This window comes from Phragmites australis, chromosome 22 (assembly GCF_958298935.1).
Source record: "Phragmites australis chromosome 22, lpPhrAust1.1, whole genome shotgun sequence".
Taxonomy (NCBI): Eukaryota; Viridiplantae; Streptophyta; class Magnoliopsida; order Poales; family Poaceae; genus Phragmites; species Phragmites australis.
Genome location: NC_084942.1, coordinates 15,466,666 through 15,488,753, shown reverse-complemented (window position 1 = coordinate 15,488,753; position 22,088 = coordinate 15,466,666). Strand labels below are relative to the sequence as shown.

The window sequence follows — 22,088 nt, the reverse complement described above, 5'->3', positions numbered from 1 at the left end:
CCTGCCACCATGTAACACCCTAAATTTCAATTTTTGCAATAATTTAAAATTTTGCTAGAAATTAAATAGGTGGTTGCAATTTTGTTCAATAAGAAAATTAATTTCTAAATTTAAATTGTCCTAGGATAATGTTTGATGCACTCATGCCGTTATAGATGCATTAAGGTTTTTATTGTGTGGAAAAGTTTGCAAAATTCACTAGAAATCGCTCGTTTAAAACCCCCCTTTCGAAAATTGTTGAAAATCTAAATAGAAAAGGAATTCTAATTGAAAATTTGCCTTTGGGCCGTTTCTTCTCTCCCCCGACCCAATCCCTCTCCCCCTCCCTTCTTTTCTCTTTCGAGCGGGCCGCCCCTTCTCTCCCTGTGCTGGGCCGCGTCTCGAGCCGAGCCGAGCCACGCCAACCCGCCCGGCTCTGCTTCTTCAACCTCCGGCGCGCTCGATCCCCTCTGGCGCGCCCGATCCCCTCTGGCAGCTCGCCACCGAATCAACACCTCCCCGCGCCCCCTCCCCTTCTAAAATCGGCCGGATTCAATGCCTTAACTCCCCATCGAGTGATTCCGCCCGTTTCCCCCTTCTTTACCTCTCTCTATTGCCCAACCAAAGCAAGAAAACTGACACCATTGAAGGCCATGGCCGCCTGCCGCTTCTCTTCAAATTCCAGCCGATGCTCTCCCTATCTCGCGTATTTAAGCCATCCATCATCTCCCTTGCGACGTTCCACGCATTTTGCACCCGTTTCCCCCTTCTTTTCCGCTTGGATTCTTCCCCGACGCCGGCTTCTTCTTCACCGCCGGTGAGTGTGCGCCGCCACCACCATTTTCGCGCCGCCGTGTCGTCTTCGGCCTCCCTAACTGTCTTCTCAGCTTCGCAGGAGAACAAGACGGCTTCTCCGCCGCCCCTCGGCGCCTCTCCGCCACCATAGCCATCTCCCATCGAGCTACGACCCCGCCGGCCGCCCTCCTTTGTCGCCGGCCGCTACCAAGCCGTATCCGACCATCGTGAAGCCTCAGTGAGGACCCCCTGCCCCTCCTCTCTGTTTTGCGCTTATTCCCGTCGCAAACGGAGCCCAGATGCGCACTTTGCGCATCTCCAGCGAGCCCCGCCGCCATGCGTCGCCATCAGCCGGCCGCCGCCCGTGCTTGCATCACCGGCCAAAGCCCTTTTGATTCCTGGCCGTCGGATCTGAGATGAACGATCCAGATTAGAAGCAAAATAACTCTTCGCCCAGCCAATCACATAATTCCACGTGTCGTCTCCATAATCCCAATCAGCCACAGAGCCACGTCATCGTCCATATCAGCCTGCCATGTCATCCAATCTGCCTATGTGTCAATACCACGTCATCGAAGCCTTTATCTAGTCCTAATAATTCAGGAAAATGGTAATTTTGCACTTTAGCCCCTAGACTTCTCTGTAACCACATAAAAGCCCTGTACTTTTATAGAAACCCCTAGATTTTTTTATAAATAAGATTTTCAATATAAAAACAATTCGGTAATTCTCTAAAATTCAAGTAAAATTTGCATAATAGCCCCTATAACTTCAAAAGCTCAATACTTTTTGCTCGTAGCTCCGATTTGGGTGATTTTCTCTTCCAAATGTTCGTAACGACGTGTAGAATCTTTTTGTAGGGTTTTTATCTAGTTTCAATACTGTTTGGTGTACTGTTCTTAGATTTTGCGTTGTGTGTCTTTTCCAATCTGTCGATTAGGAGCTGAGTAGTTTGGCAATCTCCAAGACCAAGCTTTTGAGGACGTTGAGCAGCACCCTGTCGAAGGCAAGTGTCCTTGAGCATATTTATCCTGTTTTAGAATTTTCAGGTGTAGTTTTTAACCTTCAAAATGTATGCTTGTCTAAACATGAATCCTATGTTAGGGTTTACTAGTTTTGAATCAATATTTCCTTGTCGTCGTTGTTCATCATGTTATGAAAATGGGTAGTTTATGCTAGTGTAGTCTTGGTTGGAAAATCTTAATATTGATTAATGATCTATGCAACAATGTTGGGAGATGGTAATTCTTTTTGTAGCAACATGGTATAGGTTTTCCCCAATAGAATGGATGGTTTGAGGTGGAGCCTATGTCATGTTTGTATTTGTATCTGTGTGGAGTCCTAAGGACCGGTTCTTGGGCATGTAACCAAGTTTTATCCGCACAACCATGAGGCCTATATGGGTATGGCCTAGCCAACTAATTAGTCACCTTCTAGCTTGGTGGGCACCATAGGTCGGTATAAGTGGCACAAGAGGGGGCTTCTGCAGTAATGTAATTGTCTGTTAGCGGTGAAACCTCAGTGGGTGCCTGCGGGTTAGAGGGAGCTTTGTAAAGGCCTTGTAGTGAGATCTCGACTCCACACCCCGAAAGTTTGGAGCAACAAGGGAATCACGACTCATGGGGAAAACAGTGCAAACTCTGTAGAGTGTCAATCTAGTCGATCAGCCGTGCTCACGGATAAGAGCGAGCTTGGACTTCCTCAGGATTAGTTAGGGTCAGGGTTTGGTATGGTGGGTTGGGGTAGCCAGGTAATGGAATTATCTAGTGAGTCTTGGTAGTCGGATGGAGTCCGATGAGTCAAACCTTTGGATACAGTCGTGTCTTTTCACTTAGTAAATAGGATGCCTGATGTTGGAGTCATAGGCAGATCGTAGTTGCTTAGTGCTGTTAGCTAGTGTCAAAGCCGTTCCTTGACTTAAGCCGCATATCATGTTTTTCCTACGCTTGCGGAGTACAATCTTTGTACTCACACTTGTTGTCCCTTACCCTGCAATCTACCGTTGTTCAGAAGCTGGCAATGAAGCTGGAGCTTTCGACGATGACTTCGACCCGGAGCTGCTGTTCTAGGCTGTGTTGCCCCCGGTCGACGCCTGTGGAAGATGGAGCCGCTGGCGCTGAAGACCCTTTAGTTTCCCCGCTGTGTTTTCTTTAGACCCTCGTGTCCTTTTGTATTATGTTAATTACGATGTTGTAATAAAGGCACTATGATGATATTACTAATGATGTAAGCACATGTATGAAACTTGATCCTGGCATACATGTGTTGTACCCGGTTTTGTTCGTTTAAAACTGGGTGTTACACACCATCTGAGCCCTTGCACTCACTCCTTTCTTCAAGAGCGAATCCAATGCTCCTGCCTCCCCCAACCATAAATAGCTGAACCTCCATACATTGATACACTACTCATTTCTCAGATCTCTCAAGTGCAATGTCTTCCTCAGCTCCACCAAGCTCACCATAGAAACATTGGGGGATTTTCATCCCTCAAGGTATCGAACCACCGATGTGCTTCTGTGGTGAACTTTGCAGGCTCCGCGAGTCGCAGGACATCTCATACACCTATGGGCTGCGTTTCTTCATGGGTGCCAACTATGAATATGACAAGCATCAACATGGAACATATGAGTATCCACCAGTATAACAACAGATATCAGCCACATCTCTCCCGATTTCGCACCCTGTTTTACTAATCGCTCATCTTGTTCTATTTGTTCAGTCCCCTCCATCGCTATGTGATTTTATTCAATGGCTCAACAATGAGCAAAATGAGGAACAGAAGCAGTGGGTCGACATGAACATGAGGTGGAGAAGGGAAGCGTACGCACGTCGGGAGTACGAGCAACAGCAAGAGGAATTTCGCCTAAAGTGGGAGGAAGAAGAGCGCATGAGGAAGTCGGCGCACGACCATGCTGTGGCTCAGGCTCGGGAGGCTGAGAGGGCAAGGAAGCGGGAGAGAGCCCGCCGTGCTAAGGGGCAGGTCCCGATGCCCTCCGAAAGGGAAAATATCCTAGATGCACTCAGTAGAGAGTATCTAATGTAACCCGACATACTTCCACTCCCTAAGGCATGTTATGATTAGGAGCGGCGCACTAATAAGTAGGTCTTAGTGCGAACCGTATATGCCACCTTCGTTTCCTCGCTGTGTCGTCGTGGTTACAGTCTTATGTAATATTTTCACCCTATGTTTAATACTATGTTTGTCGTCGTTCGCACCGCATACCCATGTAATATGCTGCGAGTGCTAATTACTGATTTTTTATTCTCAAACTATTACATAACCTACTCTAAATTCTCGCTTCCTCAATATACCGTTTTCACTGCTTTCAATATTTTTAATTCCAAATTTTCTTAATGCCCGATTTTAATTTCTGATGAAATACACAAAATTTTACAATTTTCAGAGAAAAAAACCATTACCGGCCCCCTCAGAGGGCGGCTAGGCTACTAACCGCCCTCTCAGGCCCTACCCGCCCCTTGAGAGGGCGGTTAGCCCCCTTGCTACCCTCTGAGGGAGCAGTTAGGCCACCTGCCCTCCCAGGGGGCTGTTAGCAGGTTTAACCGCCCTCTCAGAGGGCTGCATCCCTCTCAGGGGGCTACATACGACTAGTTTTGCAATTTTTTCCACGAGAAATCTAGTTATTTAAATTTTTAATAAAAAATATAAAAATAAAAAAAACTCCCTCCTCCCGCCTGTGTCTTGGGTCATTGCTCCCTGTTCTAGGCCGTCTCCTTGCTCTGGGCCGATGTCTAGCTGCGCTGGGCCGTGCCTGGCGTCGGCTAAGCCTCGGTTGCCTAGGCCGATGCCAAAACCAGGCCGACCTGCTTCGCACATGAGCCAGCAAGCCGGCAGCGCCAATAGTAGCTACCACGTGATCGTTGATACATGCACACATGCATCCAATTTCCAATTACCCTTTTTTTTCATTTATTCCATAGCATACATATGCATGTTTTATGTAATAATCTTTTCATGCCATACATCACGTGATGTGATTCATACCATAGATGGTACATTTCTCATATATGTCACATTGCATAATTAATTTTCATTACACCGTAGCATGTACGTCTCATGATCACCTTTACATGTATAGTTCTTTAGTCACGAAATTTTTTAACTATCTTGATCTCAGTTCCTCTCTAAACCTAGTCTTAATCCCTGTTACTGACCATGTCTATCCTCAAATATGCTTGCACACGAATAAAACGAACAACCAATTTCAAACATAAGTTTCTCCAAACTTAACTCACATCAATTAACATAATTTCGTAACAACACATGAACATCATCATCATTATGCTAAACACTTTACTTTTACTAATTTCATCATTAATCCAATGTTTCATAGTACAGGCCCAGATCGGGCAGTCACTGGGTATCCGGCGAAGAGCATAAACACATTCGTCCCGCTCATCATCAGCATCTGGAACTACGCCGGCCGTGTCAGCACCGGCTACATCTCCGAGATCCTCCTCACCCTGTACAGGTTCCCGTGGCCACTAGCGCTGATGCCCGTGCTCCTCCTGTCTCCTGCGTCGGTCACCTCCTCATTGCCATCGGTGTGCCACAGTCACTCTACGCCACGTCCGTGATCATCCGCTTCTGCTTTGGCGCGCAGTGGCCGCTTCTCTTCCCCATCATCTCGGAGGTGTTCGGGCTCAAGTACCACTCCACGCTCTTCAACTTCGGCTCCGCGGCCAGCCCGGCCCCCTCGTTGCCTACGTGCTCAACATGTGCGTCGCTGGGCGCACGCATGCACGAAGCTGAGGCCGCTAGCAGCACGGCAGCGTGGCCATCGCCGGTGACGAAATTTGCATGGGAGTGCTCTGCTTCAAGCACGCCTTCCTCATCATCACGGCCGTCACATTCGCCGGGCTCGCTCGTGTCGCTAGTATTGGTGTGGAGGATGAGTGACTTCTATAAGGGGGACATCTACGCCAAGTTCAAGGTGGCGCCGGCGACGGTGGCAAACGGGAGCAACGCCGGCGTCAACACGGTGAAGGGGACGGAGGCAAGTGCATCGCCTGAGGAGGAGCATGAGAAGACTAAGAGCAAGAGCAAGAACCAGGAAGAGACGGTTAATGAGGACGTAAGCTAGCTTCAATTGATTTAGGCAGTGTTTGGAGTTTGGAGACGCTGGGACGGACCTCCCTAATCAGCGCGCGCGGAAGCCAGCGGGCAAATCCACCGACAGCCCACTTCTTTCTGTTGTGGGAAAGTTTTCTTCCAGTAACTGTTCTTTTTTAGAAAGTTATCCAAAAAAAATTTCTGGCTAAAAGTTTTCAGAAAAGTTATAAGAAAAAGTTTTTAGGAAAAGTTGCTGAAAAAAAGTTTTTTGGAAAAATTATTAAAAAATAATTAAGAAAAAGTTTTCTGTGATATATAATAATAATAAGCTATTACGTGAGCTACGCGTGGTGCGTAAGTTGGGCCGCTAGCGGATGCGCTCATATCAGGAATTTGGTGCTGGGACGTTGAAGCAGCTTGTATACAACAAACTTATGTAGTTTTCAAGGAAAAAAAAACATGCACTAAGCCTGAAACTCGGAATAATCAATCCCTTGTTTGGAACGCGCAATTTTTTTTCAGAATCCTACTGGACTTGAACTTGTTGCTGTGAAAATCCTGCAAAGTTCCTGCATTCGGAACCAACGATCCCTAAATCGTGTTGCAAGAAACATGGCAAAAATTTAAGTCTGAACAAATTAAGGAGTCTATTCACAGCGCGCACAATCCACAATCTAGTTCATCAAGTAGTTCTTAAACAAAAACAAAAAACATCAATATCAGGTAGGTCGATAGCGTTCGAAACCTCTGGTCACATATTAAATGCTTCTGAATCTTCACCTGAAGTTCAGTTCGTGGTTGAAAGCTTGAAATCTCCTCCCATCAAAGTTTCAAATATGTGATGTTGAAAGGCCGATGGGTATGGTTGCCGGCATTGGTGGGACTGGGAAAGGTAGGCAGTGAGAAGGCATAGAGTTAATCGGTTAAGCAGGGCAAATGTGATGCGATTTTCATGGTAAAGAAATAGGTGGCGTTTGGATGTCAGATTCGAATGGGATAGGGAAATGAAGATGGGTTATTAGGTGTGGGTTTTGGATTGAGAAATCTACATCTTTTTCTTTTCCCTTGTTTGGCATGAGATGAGGGTACGAGGGGAATGAAACTTGAGTGATCATAATACCCTTCCCAAACAAAGACAATCAAGAGCAACACAAATAACAACAAAATTGTGAATTAGCATATTTTTCACCGCTATCCCCGTCAAAACCCACCCCCTCTCTTAGGTATAAAACGGTGAGAAAAAAAACCTCCACATCCCTTTCCTATACCCTAACAATCCTGTCTCACCCCTACTCTAAATCCAAACGGTACTAACGAGGATGTGTAATTATTATTATATCTTCTATAAATATCGTATATCTATAAAGTATATACGATGATCATATATATATCTTTATCGATATAGAGCTAGTTGTAGCCACTATAGAGTATGGTACAGAGATAAAATACTAGGGAATTAATTCTACTGAATAGAGAAGCTATCTCCTATTCACGAAGGATCCCTTCAATCCGGAAAGAGAGTATAGGTGTATAGAAATAAATTATAGTACAATAACAAATAAATAGGCTGTGCTTAAAATAAAAAATATAGATATGACAAGGTTGTAATAAAATCTATACATTCTAAATATAAACACATACCTAAAATATAGCATAGATACAAACAAACACATCCAAAGGGCTAGACCTTCAAAGGTTTATATAGATAAGTGAGGTGAATGATAAACTTTTTTACAAATTAGTTATTGTGAGATATATAATCAAACCATTATCAACTTCAAATATATTATAAAAGATCAATAACTTTAGGACGTATAATCAAATTTTCTCAGTTTTTTTTTCGTTAGCTGGTCCTCGGGCTCTCTTTCGGCTACCCCTATGCTTTTTTAGAGAGCTCCAGAGCCGCGGAGCAGGGTTTTCTTTGACCAGATTACCAGCCCCCGCGATTCGTCCGGTTTCCATCACCAAGAATTTTAAGAGTAGGACTGCTCTCTATAAGCTACCGGGGGCAAAAGTAGAACAAGACATAAACGTCATAAATAATAACGTAACTCGACACTTGCTATATATGCTCCGTGAGAAGCTGCATCTTTCCCTCTCTCTCTTTCTCTCTTTTTTTTTCTCAAAATGTCTGAAAATGACGGCTGAGTGAGCCCAACAGAGCAGTATATGCATCCGAGTACGCAGTGAGGACGTGAAGTAACTTCTGTACGTTGACACAAGAAGTATTAAAGAATGGAATCCAAGCAGCCTTACGAAAATGACACTTACCAAGTGAACGCATCAAGTCAACAGCCTCCAAATCTATACGCTAAGTAGGGCCTGTTTTGGGCAGCCAGCACTAAAGAGACCAGCGGGCCTCGGTCAGCTGGGTGCTTTCTGTCATCTTCTCTCTTTTTCTTCCACTTTCTCGTAGCAGTAATTATTTTACATCATTCATCTTTTTGTTTTCGTACTTTAAAGATACGTCACACTATTATCATCATCTATCTCCCATGACCTTATTCCACCTTCATAGAAAATAAGATCCGGATCCCCACCCCTACATGACCTTCTTCAATGATAATCGGTATTATCAATTTTCGAAGAATAACTATTGTCCATATTGACTCTATCCTTCTGTCCATATTTAGTGACTATCACACTATTACTTCATTCTGTAAACCTTGAAACCCTACGTTAGCCATGTTAAGCTTAAAATCCTAACTCAAAAAAACAATAAAACTAGATAGCTCCAAAACCCAATTATCACTAACAAACCAGAACCGACGGTTCCAAACTTACAATGATGAGATTGTAGTAGCGTACCACCGTTGATCTAAATGAATCACGACAGAAGTCACAACATATGCCGAACAAATCTAAAGAAGCGGTCGACGAGTTTGCAAGACGTGCACTGACATAATTTCCGTAGTTCACTTCACCATTTACATTGAGTGAGCTTCATGTACCCCTGTAACAGAAAAGCATACAGGGATGGAGGAGTGACGCCGTTGAATCCACGTGTGGCCATATTCGCTAGGATACCAGTTTTGTATTTTTTTAGTTAATGAATTGTTCTAAAACTTAAAAGAATGAAATAGATATTCACTCCCACATAATTAAATTAAATAGTAGCCTAAAACGTATCAATCCCTGTTATCCGCTCCACGTCACTGTCCGACCCCCACCATTCCGCTCAGATTCGATTCGCCTTCGCCAATTTGTCGCGCGCACCCATCTCCCCTCCGCTCCACCCGACCTCGCCAAGCAAGCAAACCATGGAGCTCCGCGAGCTGGGCGGCACGGGCCTCCGCGTCAGCGCCGTCGGCTTCGGCGCCTCCCCGCTCGGACACGTCTTCGGCAACGTCCCCCGCGACGCCGCCCGCGCCGCCGTCCGCCGTGCGCTCGACCTCGGCGTCAACTTCTTCGACACCTCCCCGTATGAATAAAGACCTGCGTGCGTCTTTCGTCCCCCTCCGCCTGCTCGAGGACCCTCCACTGACTGCGGCAGCCGGCACTGTCTTACCTGCGCAGGTACTACGGCGGCACAGCCTCGGAATCGGTGCTGGGCGACTGCCTCCGCCACGCGGCCGTCCCACGGGACCGCGTCGTCGTCGCCACCAAGTGTGGCCGCTACAAGGAGGGGTTCGACTTCTCCGCTGCTCGCGTGACCCGCAGCATCGACGAGAGCCTCGCCCGCCTCGGCCTCGACTACGTGGACATCCTCCACTGCCACGACATCGAGTTCACCAACCTCGACCAGGTCCGGATTGCCACGCCCATCATCTGTTCGACGAATTGCCATGCCCTGCGTACGTGCGTGACCCCAGGATCCCATTACTCTGCCACTTATTCTTGTTCTCGGGTCTGTAGATCGTGAACGAGACGATCCCGGCGCTCCAGAAGATCAAGGAGAGAGGGAAGGCGCGGTTCATTGGTATCACCGGGCTGCCCCTAAGCATCTACACGTACGTGCTCGACCGGGTGCCGCCAGGCTCAGTGGATGTGATTCTGTCCTACTGCCACTACGGGATCAACGATACATCCCTGGTGGATCTGCTCCCCTACTTGAGGAGCAAGGGTGTTGGGGTCATCAGCGCCTCGCCGCTTGCGATGGGTCTTCTCACGGATAACGGGCCGCCAGAGTGGCACCCTGCCCCAGAAGAACTTAAGGTATTTCCTTAATGTGATTCATGTTTGTTTTGTACCTATTGGTCGTGGAACAAATTATTTCATCACAGATTACATGTTTCGAAGAGGATAACCAGATATAAGTTGTATAATGTATTGTGAATCATATGTTTGTTTGTTTTGTTACAAAGGTTTACCACCTTGTGAAAATGTGCGACTGCACATGCAGAAGGTGGAGTGGTTTCAGTTGTAGAGAGGGAAAATGGGAAGCAAATAAGGAAGACAAGTCAATTTAGTATTATATGATTTAAACACCATGGGCTAGAATATCAGCTACCATAAGAGTTAAAAACTTAGCATAGATAAACCATGTGCCTCAGGCGCAGCCTAGCTGTCTAATTGTTGATTTTGACATCTTTTAAAATTTGGAGCGATGTTACCTGAAAATTAAGAAATTAGTATAATTTATTGACACCAGAGTTAAAAAATCCTGGTTCTGTAATTCTGTCGATAACCCTAGCAGGAGCCTTGAAGTTACATGCTGACTTTAACGTGAAATTGTGTTTTTTTGGTTGAAAATTTCAGCACACAAACTATTTGGATCATTGTTTTCTCAAATAAAACTGTGTACTTGATCAAAAAGCTGAAACTCAAAAGCAAATAGCAACTAGCTCAATGATTTTCATCAGTTTTCCAGCATTACCAGAGTGCCCATTTCTTCATTTTCGCTTCTGTCATTCTATGCTGAATTGCTAATCCAATGCTGATGTCCAATGAGTAAAGGTCACGATTTCCATAGGTGGTTTGATTCCCGTTGCCAGCTACTGATAATACACCTATTCCCTCTGCTGTTCTGCCCTGCTAAGGTGGCCAGGCCATGTTGAAAAACCAAAGTTCATTAGATTCACAAAAGTAACCACTGCTTTTGTCCAAAGGTTGCTACTTAGTCTCACTTCCATTTGCATCAGTATGCATGAGCTGATGGAGTAAGGCAGAGACAATCCCTGTTGAAGGGTTGTCCTCAGTTTCAAGCGCAAAATATCTAAAAGGTCTAATAGTGAAGCGATTGACATCTTCCAAGTGTTTCATGTCAAGATATATGTTGGTCGTTGAATATTGTTCAGTGAATTTTGGTTATGTACAATAAGATGGATTGAGCGTGATTAAAAGCATTGTTTGGTATCATAGTTTGATATATATAGGTAGTTTAGGTGTGTTAGAATATTAAGATGATCTTAAGAACAGGACCTCATCTAATCCCATGAACACATGCTAATTAATGCAGAATTAGGGATAAAATCCTAAATTTGGCAACACCATTCCCCTTAGTCAACGTAGATGGCTTTATGAAGGTATGGGGAGATGCCCGGTGGCGTGGATTGGCCTTCAAATCAGCTTAGCGCCCTCCGGATTGGATTTGGAGATGGAAATGTGAGGGCAATGGTTAACATAGCACTAATGACAAGGTTAACTCGAGTTTAGGGCTGCTACCCTTATATTTATAGTACTAACTGACCTGGGACCTAACCATTTTGCGTTTAGCCCCCTAATCAAAGGTGTAATTACTAATTAGCCCTTATTTACAGCTCAATTACGTAATTAACTTTTGTTGTGTATTAAATCATGAACTAACTATTGCCATTGATCACTCTTTTATCTATCATTCTCCCACTTGATCGAATGGCTAGCATCATTATTCCATACTCGACATAGGCACCATACCAAGGTAATGTAGTTACAGTGACTGTCTAATTATCATTGAAACCCCACTATCTATAGCATAATACTCCATCACGGTATGGATTATTATTTCTAGTATTTGGGAGTTTGTATATGCATGCAGTCATACTCCCTTCTTTTGGTTCTCATTATGGTCTGTCTTTCATTAATCATTATGTGCTCTTAGTAAGGGAAAGAACAAACTTCTTTATTCCAGAATCAAGATTTGAGATCTCATATCCTTAACATAATTTCCAAAGTTATAGGCTTTCCATTAGATCCATGATGGCAATATGTTCTCGAAAGAGATTGGGTGGCAAGCCGTTAGTAAAGGGATCAAAAAGCATATACTTAGTGCTTATATGCTGAATATCAATTGTTTTATCCTGGATTCTATCTTTCACAAAAAAGATATTTAATGTTAATGTGCTTAGAAGCACCACTTTACTTGTTATTTGAAAGAGATACTACGGCTTTGTTATTGCAGTATAATGTTAGTAACATTAATTTGGAAATGTTTTCTACCACTTTTAAGTCCCAGGATGGCAATAGTTAGTCCATGATTTAATACACAACACAAGTTAATTACACAATTAAGCTGTAATTAAGGGTTAATTAGTAATTACACCTTTGATTGGGGGGGGGGGGGCTAAATGCAAACAGTTAGGTCTCAGGCCAGTTAGCGCTATAAATATAAGGGTGTAGCCTTAAACTCGAGTTAATCACGTCATTCGTTCTCTGTTAACTACTGCTTCCCATATTTTCATCTCCAAACTAGTCCGGAAGGTGCTAAGTTGATCTGAAGGCCGATCCACATTGTTGGGGATCTCCCCGGATCTTCATCAAGCATCTATAACATGGGATGGCTACACCGAATTCAGGTTCTAATCTCCTAATTCCACATTAATTAGTGTTGTATTTATGCGATTAGTGATGATCCTGCACCTAAGATGATTTTTACTCCTAACATCCCTTTACCTTCTCATGATTACAATTTTAAACATATTATTCATCCTAATGTTACTAATACAATAGGTATCACACAAATATGTTGGCCATGTTTTCCAGTAAAATTGATGACGAGTTGATGACCAGGAACTTTATGAATTGTGTGGCACAAGGTAATAAGCGTTCCGTTAGGTTTAGAAGTTCCGTGACTAGAATGAAATAGTGGCACAATTGGAAAAGGGATGCACGGAAACACAAGTGCTATCCACTTAGTACTTAGAAGGCAAGGGTATAGTGTGAATCTTGACTAAAAGAACATCTTGTTCGAGATATGGTGTTGTTTTTGAATTTATATATTGTGGTTCCCAAATAATCTAAGATGCCTAAGAGAAGGGGGCTAAACAAATGAAAATAACAAGAAAACTACAAGGTGTGCAGTGAGAAGGCAGTTTCGGCTGGGGTGCGTCCATAAGGAGCAGCCGGAAAGGGGAAAGAGATGGAGGCGTCCTATGCCAAGATGGAGGGGTTGTGGTGTCGCGCAAAGTTGGCTTGGAAGCAAGAATAAGGCTTGGCCCTAGGTGGGTTGTGTCCTATGAGAGGGAATTTGTTAAAGTAACCTAGGGTATGGAATTGACTTTAGAAAAATCCTCATAAACTCCAAAAATGCTAGGAAATTTTAGGAATAATTTCAAATACTCTTGATTTTAATAAAATATTTGCAAACTTTTAATGCTTTCTTCTTTTTCCCCTCAACTCCAGAGGCTAGGTAATATAGAAAGATGGAGAGAAGTTTTTGAAGTTATTCAATTTAATTTGTATGAAATAGGAAAAATCCCTTGAAAATTCCCAAAAAAAATATTGCTTTTATTTGTTCAGGAAAATTTGATATGTTAAAACCATGTATGCCCTTTGTCTTAGATTCTGCTCCTTTTTTGGTACCCAATATGCCTAATTCATTTTTTTATCATCATCAATCAGAAAATGTGCGAGTAGCGCGGTGGTAAGACCTCGAGTTGCGGGGCTACCGGCCAGGGCTCAAACCCTGGTTCTCACAAATAAAAGGCCCCTCGTTGAGATAACTGCTTTCAGCGAGTTTCTTAGGCGGCTAGCCTTCGGGGCCTTTTTCTTGACCTAGTTGCAATATCCTTCGGGACGTCTCTCCCCTTGGGTCGAGCTTTTTTTTATCATCATCAATCAGGAAATTTTACATTCTGTTGTAATACGTTAAAACGTGTTATTTGGCAAATTTGTCTATGAATTTACAGTCCTTTGCAGCTATCCTTTTTCTACTTTAGTGTTGTTAAGTCCCTTCTCATAGCTTACCTATCCTCTTTTAGTAAACCTGTGCAAACAACAATATCACCATTCGGTTTGATAAGATGATCCTTCCGTTGAGTTGCACCATTTTCTTGCCTGCCAGCTGGACAGTGTATTGCTATCCAGCTCGTGCTGACCTGTGTCCATGTTTCCTTGCTAGTTTAGAAATTTTCGATGATGGGGTTGTTAACTTTGTATAGATGGTACAAAATGAAGGATGGATACATTGAGACCCAATGGACACTATATATAGACGTACATGAGGGAAACCCTAGGACTAGGAGATTAATACCCTTGACTATTATACCCTTAACACCCCCCTCAAATGTAATGTGAATGCAATAGCGTTGCATTTGAAGAGTTGTCACTAAGCATTAGACTTAAAATAATGATACATCCGAAGTCTAATATCGAAGATGTCATCGAAGTGTGCAACTCTTGAACAATGTCGATGTACAAAACGATCTCCTTCACAAGAGGGTATTGCCTTCACGACCCGTACTTCAGCAAATACCTTCTAATTTTAATCTTGCTTTGGAAACTTTGAACATGATGAGAATAGTCATGTTGGAGGAATGGTACCACGTTGCCCCCCCCCCCCCTGTTGACTTCGGCCAACCCCAAGGGCAATGTAGTAATAATAATGTCACGACAGAGATGTTTTTACTATGCTCTATAGGGACAAAGTCGGATGGCATACGACGGAGGATAGAATGCATGGAGATGCAAGCGACGATCCCGAAGGGAACATATGAAGAGAGGAACACCGAAGGGCGGAAGCGGTGGTGAAGCCCGGAGGACGAAGTCCAGATGTGAGGCGTAGGTCGAAGCCTAGGCGGAAAGCGGAGACTGAAGCCTAAAGGACGAAGGCATACAACCAAGAGACCTTCGGCAAGAGAACGAAGGTTGACCCCGAGAGAAGCCTACAAGTTAACGAGGATCCAACGAGCAGACATCCAGAAGGAAGTTGCCAATGAACCCAATGGGAGGTTGAACGCGAGTCCCTTGGGACACGTGTCGAGCATGGTTAGATTATGGTTTTGCCAATGTACAAAGTCTGTAATACCCAAGAATATTATAGGATTATTCCTAGGGATAAGTGGAATATTTTCTGTAGGATAAGGGATACAAATGTGATGATGATTGGGGTGGTTGAGGTATGGCTATAAATACCCCCACCCAACTGATGTAACATCAATCATTACATTCATTGTTACTAGTCAACTGTTCATTGTGTTGCGATTAAGATCCTAACAAGTGAGATGTGTCAAATCAAGCCAAAGGGAGAATAGGGAAATCACTGCTGCAATGCAGCAAACAGTGAGACTATATCGTGATGACAACAAAAATGGCCATGGTCATGATGTGTAGCAAGACGGCTACAAAAGGACCAAGAGGGCAAATGTGCATCAACGATGACGATGATGAGATTAGCCAAATAGACGTTACTTGGCCAACCACAAAACAAAAGAAGCAATCGCTAACTTGGCAGAATTTTATGGACTCGCACGGCTAAGACGAACTCAAGAATAATAATTGGACTTGGATGGACACGGCGGACGAAGTGACTCAAAAGACTCAACGAGACTAGCAGCAGTACGCACCAGCCCAAATAGCAGTAGAGTAGTAATGAGGCTAGCTCCCCATCAGCAGAAGCAAGTTCCAGCCCAAAAGCAACAGCACATAAGACAACATTATATAGATGACACAAAATGAAGCATGGATACATTGATGCCCAATGGACACTATATATAGATGTACATGAGGGTAACCCTAGGACTAGGAGATTATTCTAATACCCTTGACTATTATACCCTTAGCAGGGGCCACCTTATCATCATACAAGGCTACAACATAAGTTTCCAAAAGTTGAACATGCCATTAACTTATCAATTCATTGTACAGAACATAATTACAACATATTTGTGCAATGCTTACTGCATTAGTAATATTGATGTGAACAGTGGCATTGATTTCACAACCACTATAGTTTACTCTTAACCTACAATAAACTATCATACCAGAAAAATACTCCTAACCCATAGAAACTAACAAAGAGGACCTAAACAATTGCCAAAACATTTCTTGACTCAAGTTGTTGAAGATATTTATAACTTCACTACTGAACTCTCAAGGAGAAAATTGTCCATTTGCAAACTGAGATATCTGTTTGGTATTGTAGCAAAAGTTCATCTCTCCTTGTTTCCCACTTCTATATCAAAAGTCATATTAGCTTGCTGAAGATTTTTTTTTTTATATGTTTGTTGCTTGTACCTACCATTTCCTTCTATGCCAGAAATTCAGTTCAAAACTATAATATAGCCTGTTGTCAGTTGGCATGCAGGGCAGCAGCAGATCAATGTAGGAAGAAGGGGAAAAGCATTACGAAGCTGGCTATGCAGTACAGTTTGATGAATAATGAGATTTCAACAGTTCTTGTCGGGATGAACTCTTCCAAACAGGTGTACAATTCTTTATTATGTTTTGCTCTGTATGCAGTACATTCATATAATAGCTTGACCAATAAAATATCATCATAACTTTATCAAACTTCTGAGCTGCCAGAGCTTATTCTATTTGGGTCGGAAATGAGCATGTGCATGGTTATCTAAGTATGTTCATATTGAATATCCATTCTCCATACCTCCACAGCCTAAATCTGATGCGAGTGAATCACCTGTTGACTCCTAATGAAAGAAGAATATTTGTCTTGATCATCACATGTGGATGCCCAAGAAAAAATTGTAATCTTCATTTTTTAATCTTAACAAACACAATATTGTTGTCCTCATGGGATAATTACAGAACAAAGTATTGAATAGAACAGTTGTATTGTCGATGAAGTAGCTGAATTCTAACATTCATCCGCATTGTCATCCTATGCAGAAGGTTCTATTTGTTTTCGAATGGTGTCTATAAATTTTAATAGACGATAGCCATGTTGATTGTGACCTGTGTTTTTCCTTTAAACAACATCTATAAATTAACTAATAGTAAATTTTCTGTATTCTAGAACAGCTCGAATGTCAATCCCATTCTCATATCTGCCAGAAAATTAAGAAATTTATGTGTCTGTTTTATTGAGGCAAAAGAAAAAGGAGTCTTCTGTATGTTAGTCGCTTAATTCAAATTATACGGATCTAATGTACTACCACAGGATGAACCACATTGCCATTTCTTTTATGATAGACTGATTAGAAGCATTCAACTATATAGGACTTCCCGCCATAGATTCCAGCCTGTTGGGCAATTTCTTGTTAGTTCTTAGTGGTCACAAAGCCTAGCAACATGACTTGCTGTTCTGGTGTCGCTCTACCGGTGTTGTTGTGTTGTGCAACATGTTAGTGTTTTGTGACCTTGAGGATGAAGTGAAACTGAAAAGTTAGTTCAAAGATAACATCTTCTCTCTTTCTCTTCTTTACAAAAAAGGTGGGCAGTGAGATTTCTGCAATACCATCTAAAGAATTTGTGTCATATGGAGAATTATTTAGTTTTCTTGTTGGGACATAAGTTTAGGATGGCAGTGAAGTGATATCCCATATTATATGTTGTTTTTCCCTGATACAAGGTGGAGGAGAATGTGGCTGCTGCATTGGAATTGTCAACTTCAGGCATTGATGAAGAACTTTTGCTTGACGTCGAAGCAATTCTTGAGCCTGTGAAGAACTTGACTTGGCCTAGTGGTATCCAGCAAGCCTGATGTCCGATAAGCGATAGCAGCTTGGTCAATTGAAGCTCTTGTGGTGAATAAATCTCTGCTAGTCGATTGAATCAATTGTGTGCATCTGCATCCTAGTCTGCTGATTGCAATCCAGTATAATTATTGATGGCAAGCAAATGAATGGGATTTGTTGAGATTGTATGGGCGGGTTCTCTAGTAATTGAGACATGTCTAACGGAGACAACAGGAACAATAAAAGATCAATGCTGATCACTGAATAAACATTTCCCATACGTCAGGGCAGGATTGAGGCTTTTATGAATTCAGTTGCTAAACAAGCAAATTGCACACCAGTAATTTTACGGTGCAAAACAAAACATTGCTGAATGCTGTGCCATCCATGAATTTCTTCTTTCGTTCATCTTTTGTCCTGAGTATCAATGTAAATTTATATTGTCTCACTTTTTTTTTTTTTGAGAAACCGGGTTGTTTTTAATATAGATATGTAAAGGATTATATTGTAGTCCTTACAACAACACCTCTAAGAAAGAGAAATTACATCGTGATCCTTGCAGGGTTGTCCTGGTCCTCTTTGTCACCGGCGATCGAAACACCCACTCAGCTACCCACCACCGCGCTGGTAGGTCATGTTGAGCTTGCAACATGAAGCAGGACACCCTTCTCGACGGATGAGCTTTTGAAGAAGCTTTGAAGTTCTTCATTGCCACGAGTACCACATCAAGGACATGCTTTGAACCGCTGAATGCTCAGACACTTCATGACGGCTGCCGATCGTAACATTACCGAGGACGTAGGGTCTGATGCCTCAAGCATTGCAGGTGACCCTGAATTGTTGAACAAAGAAGCAACCCAAAAGGGCTCCCACCCAATAGCAACCAGACAGAGCATAACTGACCTCTCATGAGCAATGCTGGCAAAGCCATCGATGCTGGTGTCATCGCCATCATCGAAGCCTCCGCATAGCCCGCTCGGAGAAAGCAAAATCCTCCCAGCATCCTCGTCAGAGCACACACCTTAACTGACACAGTCACCAGGAAGGAGCCGGAGGTAGCAGACGCCCACCACCGATGGAATTGGCATGGGGAAAACCTAACCCTAGCTACTCCAACATACTAGAAATAGGCATGTACACCAGACAAGGAAGATCTGGGTTCCCCTTTACCCTGTGCCGGTAGGCTGCCGAAGATGAAGGGGAACCCGGGTGGATTGGCGCCGGACTGCGACTCTCCTCCTGATTCGCGTCTACTGTAGACAAGGGGAAGGGAAGATTCGATTGCGAACTAGGTCAATTTATATTCTCACTGTCGATGCAATGTTTCATTAGTCCATATCAAAGCTCACCAGCAGGAAGGAATTTGCACAGCACAAGCTTGCCAGACCAAAGACTCCCTTCCCTGTATCTGATCAAAACTGGGACACGTTCTCTAAGTCTGCCATCTAAACATTCAAAACCTGGACAAACAAGACTGGAGCTATGAAGATCAGAATCTTTGGATCCGACAGCTGCTTGTGAGTTTTATACTGTCAACTGTCAGGAGGGAAGAAGGATGGCCTAAGGGCCCTTCACTGCACGGCCATGGTCGCTGAGGCTGATGACCCCCTCCACCGCCGATATGATCTTGGGCACCGACATGCCGCCGGAGAGAACAATCTCTGCAACAAGCTCTCCATTCAGATCATTACAAATCAAGAAATCTCCGGTTCTTCATCTGCTCTAAGCACGAGGAGAAAGACGAGGCTGTTATTAGTTACCGATGGCCTCCGGACGGAGAGGTCCGGTATGATCACGTCGGCGCGGCTCATGAGGAAGATGTCGCCGAGGTAGAGGTGGTTGGTCGGCACGTAGACGCAGGCGAGCTCCTGGTCGCCACGTCCGCCCGCGCCGCGCAGCGTCACCGTCGACGTGATGAAGCCCAGTGCGTACTCGCCGATCCGAGGGTGCCGTATGATCACCACCTCTTCGAAGGCCCGTGAGCTCTGGTCTGAAATCATCACCGAAATGACATCGAGGCGCAACTTTGACGTCACGTATTTGCAGCTCGACAAATTAAGTACCTACTAGTGTGAATTTACGAAGGAAAACCCAATCAACCTGGTATGCAAGAGGGCAAATGTGCACAAGGCGTGTCGAAGTTTAAAGATAGTAGCAATGGAAGTCTTCGTCAAGAATGGGTGATGGATTAATTCTAAAATGTGTGTTGAATGATATCTTCGTCTCTATGTAGTTTGAGCACTTATTTACTTATTATTCTATCGTGCAATCCAATTGTAGTAAAGAATCGGGCTGTGTGTGCAGAGGCCGGAAACTAAGTTTTCCATTATCTAAAAAATGCAAGAATTTGTTCAGAACGAGTTTACACCTGGAGATATCGCAGCGCTAATTTGCTTCGAAGCTGAGTAGATATGGCGCACGAGCGGCATCTTCTTGATGAAGAACTCGCCGAGGCCGAGAAGGGAGGCGCCCAGCCACGAGGACATGAACAAGCCGATGAGAAAGATGAAGGTGATCGAGGTCGCAAACCCGAGACCTGCCCGAGATGAAACTGGTCGTTGTCAAGACGTCAATTGCAGAGAAAACTGAAGTTACCGTAATCGGTCTTCTCAGAACAATTTCTTCAGACTGAACCAACGGCGTGTGTTGTGGGTTACTATACCAAAGAGATCGATCCCAAGATGGATGTAGATCGGCGAGAAGAAGCCGTCGACAAAGCGGATGAACCACCATGTTGTGTAGAAGGTGATGGCGATCGGAAGCAGGATGATGCTGCAACAGAGCGCAGAGAACTGGCTCAGTTATCTGCAAATGGTCACTGGCCAAACGTGCCGCGCGGTGGCTACGAGATGAGGAGAGAAGGCAAACAAGAAACTACAGTATTGCTACAAGGTGCGCACCATCCGGACATAAATTTCTTCCATGCGCAGCTACGTATCACTCTTGAAAATACCTGCACAATGAGAAATAATCAACAACATTGAAGTTATTATCTGTCTGTATGAGTGTGTTTTTGTGTTTTACAACAGCGAAACCGGGCAAAAAATCTGCGATAAAATCTATAAAACGCGTAGCCAGGGACCAAATCTGTATGAGCAGAAACATTAGCCCGTTCGAAAGATAGAGATTTTGAAGTATTCTTGCAGGTATTATATAGATTTCTACCAAATTCTTACGTTTCAGATGGAGCCGATGCACATCTATTTGTCCTAAAATCTTGTGATCAGAATTGCACCCTCTCACACTGCCAGATGCCCGTGTGACGTTCACGAAAAGGAGCAGCCGTTGCGAACAACAAATCAATCACCTCGATGCCGGTCGGGTGGTGATGGAGGCGGTGCGCGCGCGCCGACGTCGGTGGCGGCGGCGAGCCGACGATGACCGGGGTGGTCGGCTTGGAGTCGTCCTCGTCGCCGGCGGCGTGCTCGCCGGCCGCCACCGGGATGAGCAGCTCCCGGTCCCTGTCCCTCTCCCTCCCAGCCATCGCGCGCTATGATCCCGCCATACGTGCGATGTGCCCGCCACCTGCCCTGCTCGTGAGGGTGGCCCAACGGCACTAATTTGCGCGGGAAGTGGCAACGGAAATGCCGGATCGGTCATGAGGACTGAGGAGGAATGGCGTGGTGCGGAGCTGGTGGTCCTGATAAACTATTATTACGGGTGTAGTTTAGTAATCACTTAAGAGGATAATTATAAAATAAGATATAAGAATAGGAGAAAAACTGTTAGTTCTTTATCCATTTGTATTTACAATGAGGTGTTAGCTCCTGTATATATAGTGCCGAAAATTCCTAAGAGATAGACTCGAATCTTTCAATAGATCGAGACAGATCTACATTCGGTTGTAAAATTCCAGGTTTCCTAACACTTACCCTTGGTACTTCTCACGAAATTCATATCTTATCAAAACTCCCTAAAAAACTAGTGAAAAAATTAGGAGAAAAAGTATATAGCTCGCGATATGGTCACACGAATTGTCTCATTAAAAACCTTATCATGAGAAATTTCAGAAAAAACTCATCTAAAAGAAAAAGAGTACAATCCACATAAAATGTTTCATGAAACCTTCAAGATTAACTTTGGACACTTAATCTTCTTGACTAAGATTTAATTTTTCATATCGGTATTATGTGAAAATTCTCCCCCTGAAATATGCAACTATCTGAGCCTCATCATCCTAATACTACATACATATCTTTCAAAACTAGATGCAGGAAGAAATTTAGTGAATAAATCTACAAGATTTTCACATGACTTAGTATGCATTACCTTTATTTCATGCAATTCCTGTGCATAAAAGAACTTGGGGTTGATATGCTTCGTTAAGTTGCTTTTCACATATCCCGATTGCACTTGTGCGATATATGCAGTATTATTTTCATAGATAATGATAAGGGTGTTAGTAGTGTTCAAATCACATGACTGCTAGATATGATTGATCACTCTTCTAAGCTATGCGTATTCCCGTGCGG

The 22,088-nt window shown here is 43.6% G+C and overlaps 3 protein-coding genes across 4 annotated transcripts; 1 reads left to right on the top strand and 2 right to left on the bottom strand.

The window, feature by feature from the left end:
- The first annotated feature begins 9,003 nt into the window (after window positions 1–9,003).
- LOC133904715 (L-galactose dehydrogenase-like) lies at window positions 9,004–18,173 on the top strand. The gene is made up of 5 exons (XM_062346214.1): window positions 9,004–9,266; window positions 9,362–9,590; window positions 9,701–10,000; window positions 16,276–16,404; window positions 17,511–18,173. Exons 1-5 carry the CDS (start codon window positions 9,106–9,108, stop codon window positions 17,640–17,642), a joined length of 951 nt encoding a protein of 316 aa, XP_062202198.1. The 5' UTR covers window positions 9,004–9,105; the 3' UTR covers window positions 17,643–18,173.
- A 348-nt stretch (window positions 18,174–18,521) lies between these two features.
- Window positions 18,522–20,554, bottom strand: LOC133904716 (protein LIKE COV 3-like). 2 transcript variants are annotated; one of them, XR_009907495.1, is made up of 4 exons: window positions 19,985–20,554; window positions 19,377–19,606; window positions 18,966–19,277; window positions 18,522–18,869 (listed from the first exon to the last, which is right to left on the bottom strand). XR_009907495.1 is itself a non-coding variant. In XM_062346215.1 (4 exons), the coding sequence occupies exons 2-4, from the start codon at window positions 20,100–20,102 to the stop codon at window positions 19,188–19,190; spliced, it is 438 nt and encodes a 145-aa protein (XP_062202199.1). In that variant the 5' UTR covers window positions 20,103–20,152; window positions 20,279–20,554; the 3' UTR covers window positions 18,522–19,187. The 2 variants fall into 2 exon arrangements, 1 of the variants encoding a protein (XP_062202199.1); XM_062346215.1 differs by having other exon boundaries at window positions 18,522–19,277; window positions 19,985–20,152; window positions 20,279–20,554.
- LOC133904533 (protein CONTINUOUS VASCULAR RING 1-like) lies at window positions 20,226–21,100 on the bottom strand. Its single transcript, XM_062346028.1, has 3 exons — window positions 20,924–21,100; window positions 20,517–20,569; window positions 20,226–20,388 (listed from the first exon to the last, which is right to left on the bottom strand). The coding sequence occupies exons 1-3, from the start codon at window positions 21,098–21,100 to the stop codon at window positions 20,226–20,228; spliced, it is 393 nt and encodes a 130-aa protein (XP_062202012.1).
- Window positions 21,101–22,088: the final 988 nt, after the last annotated feature.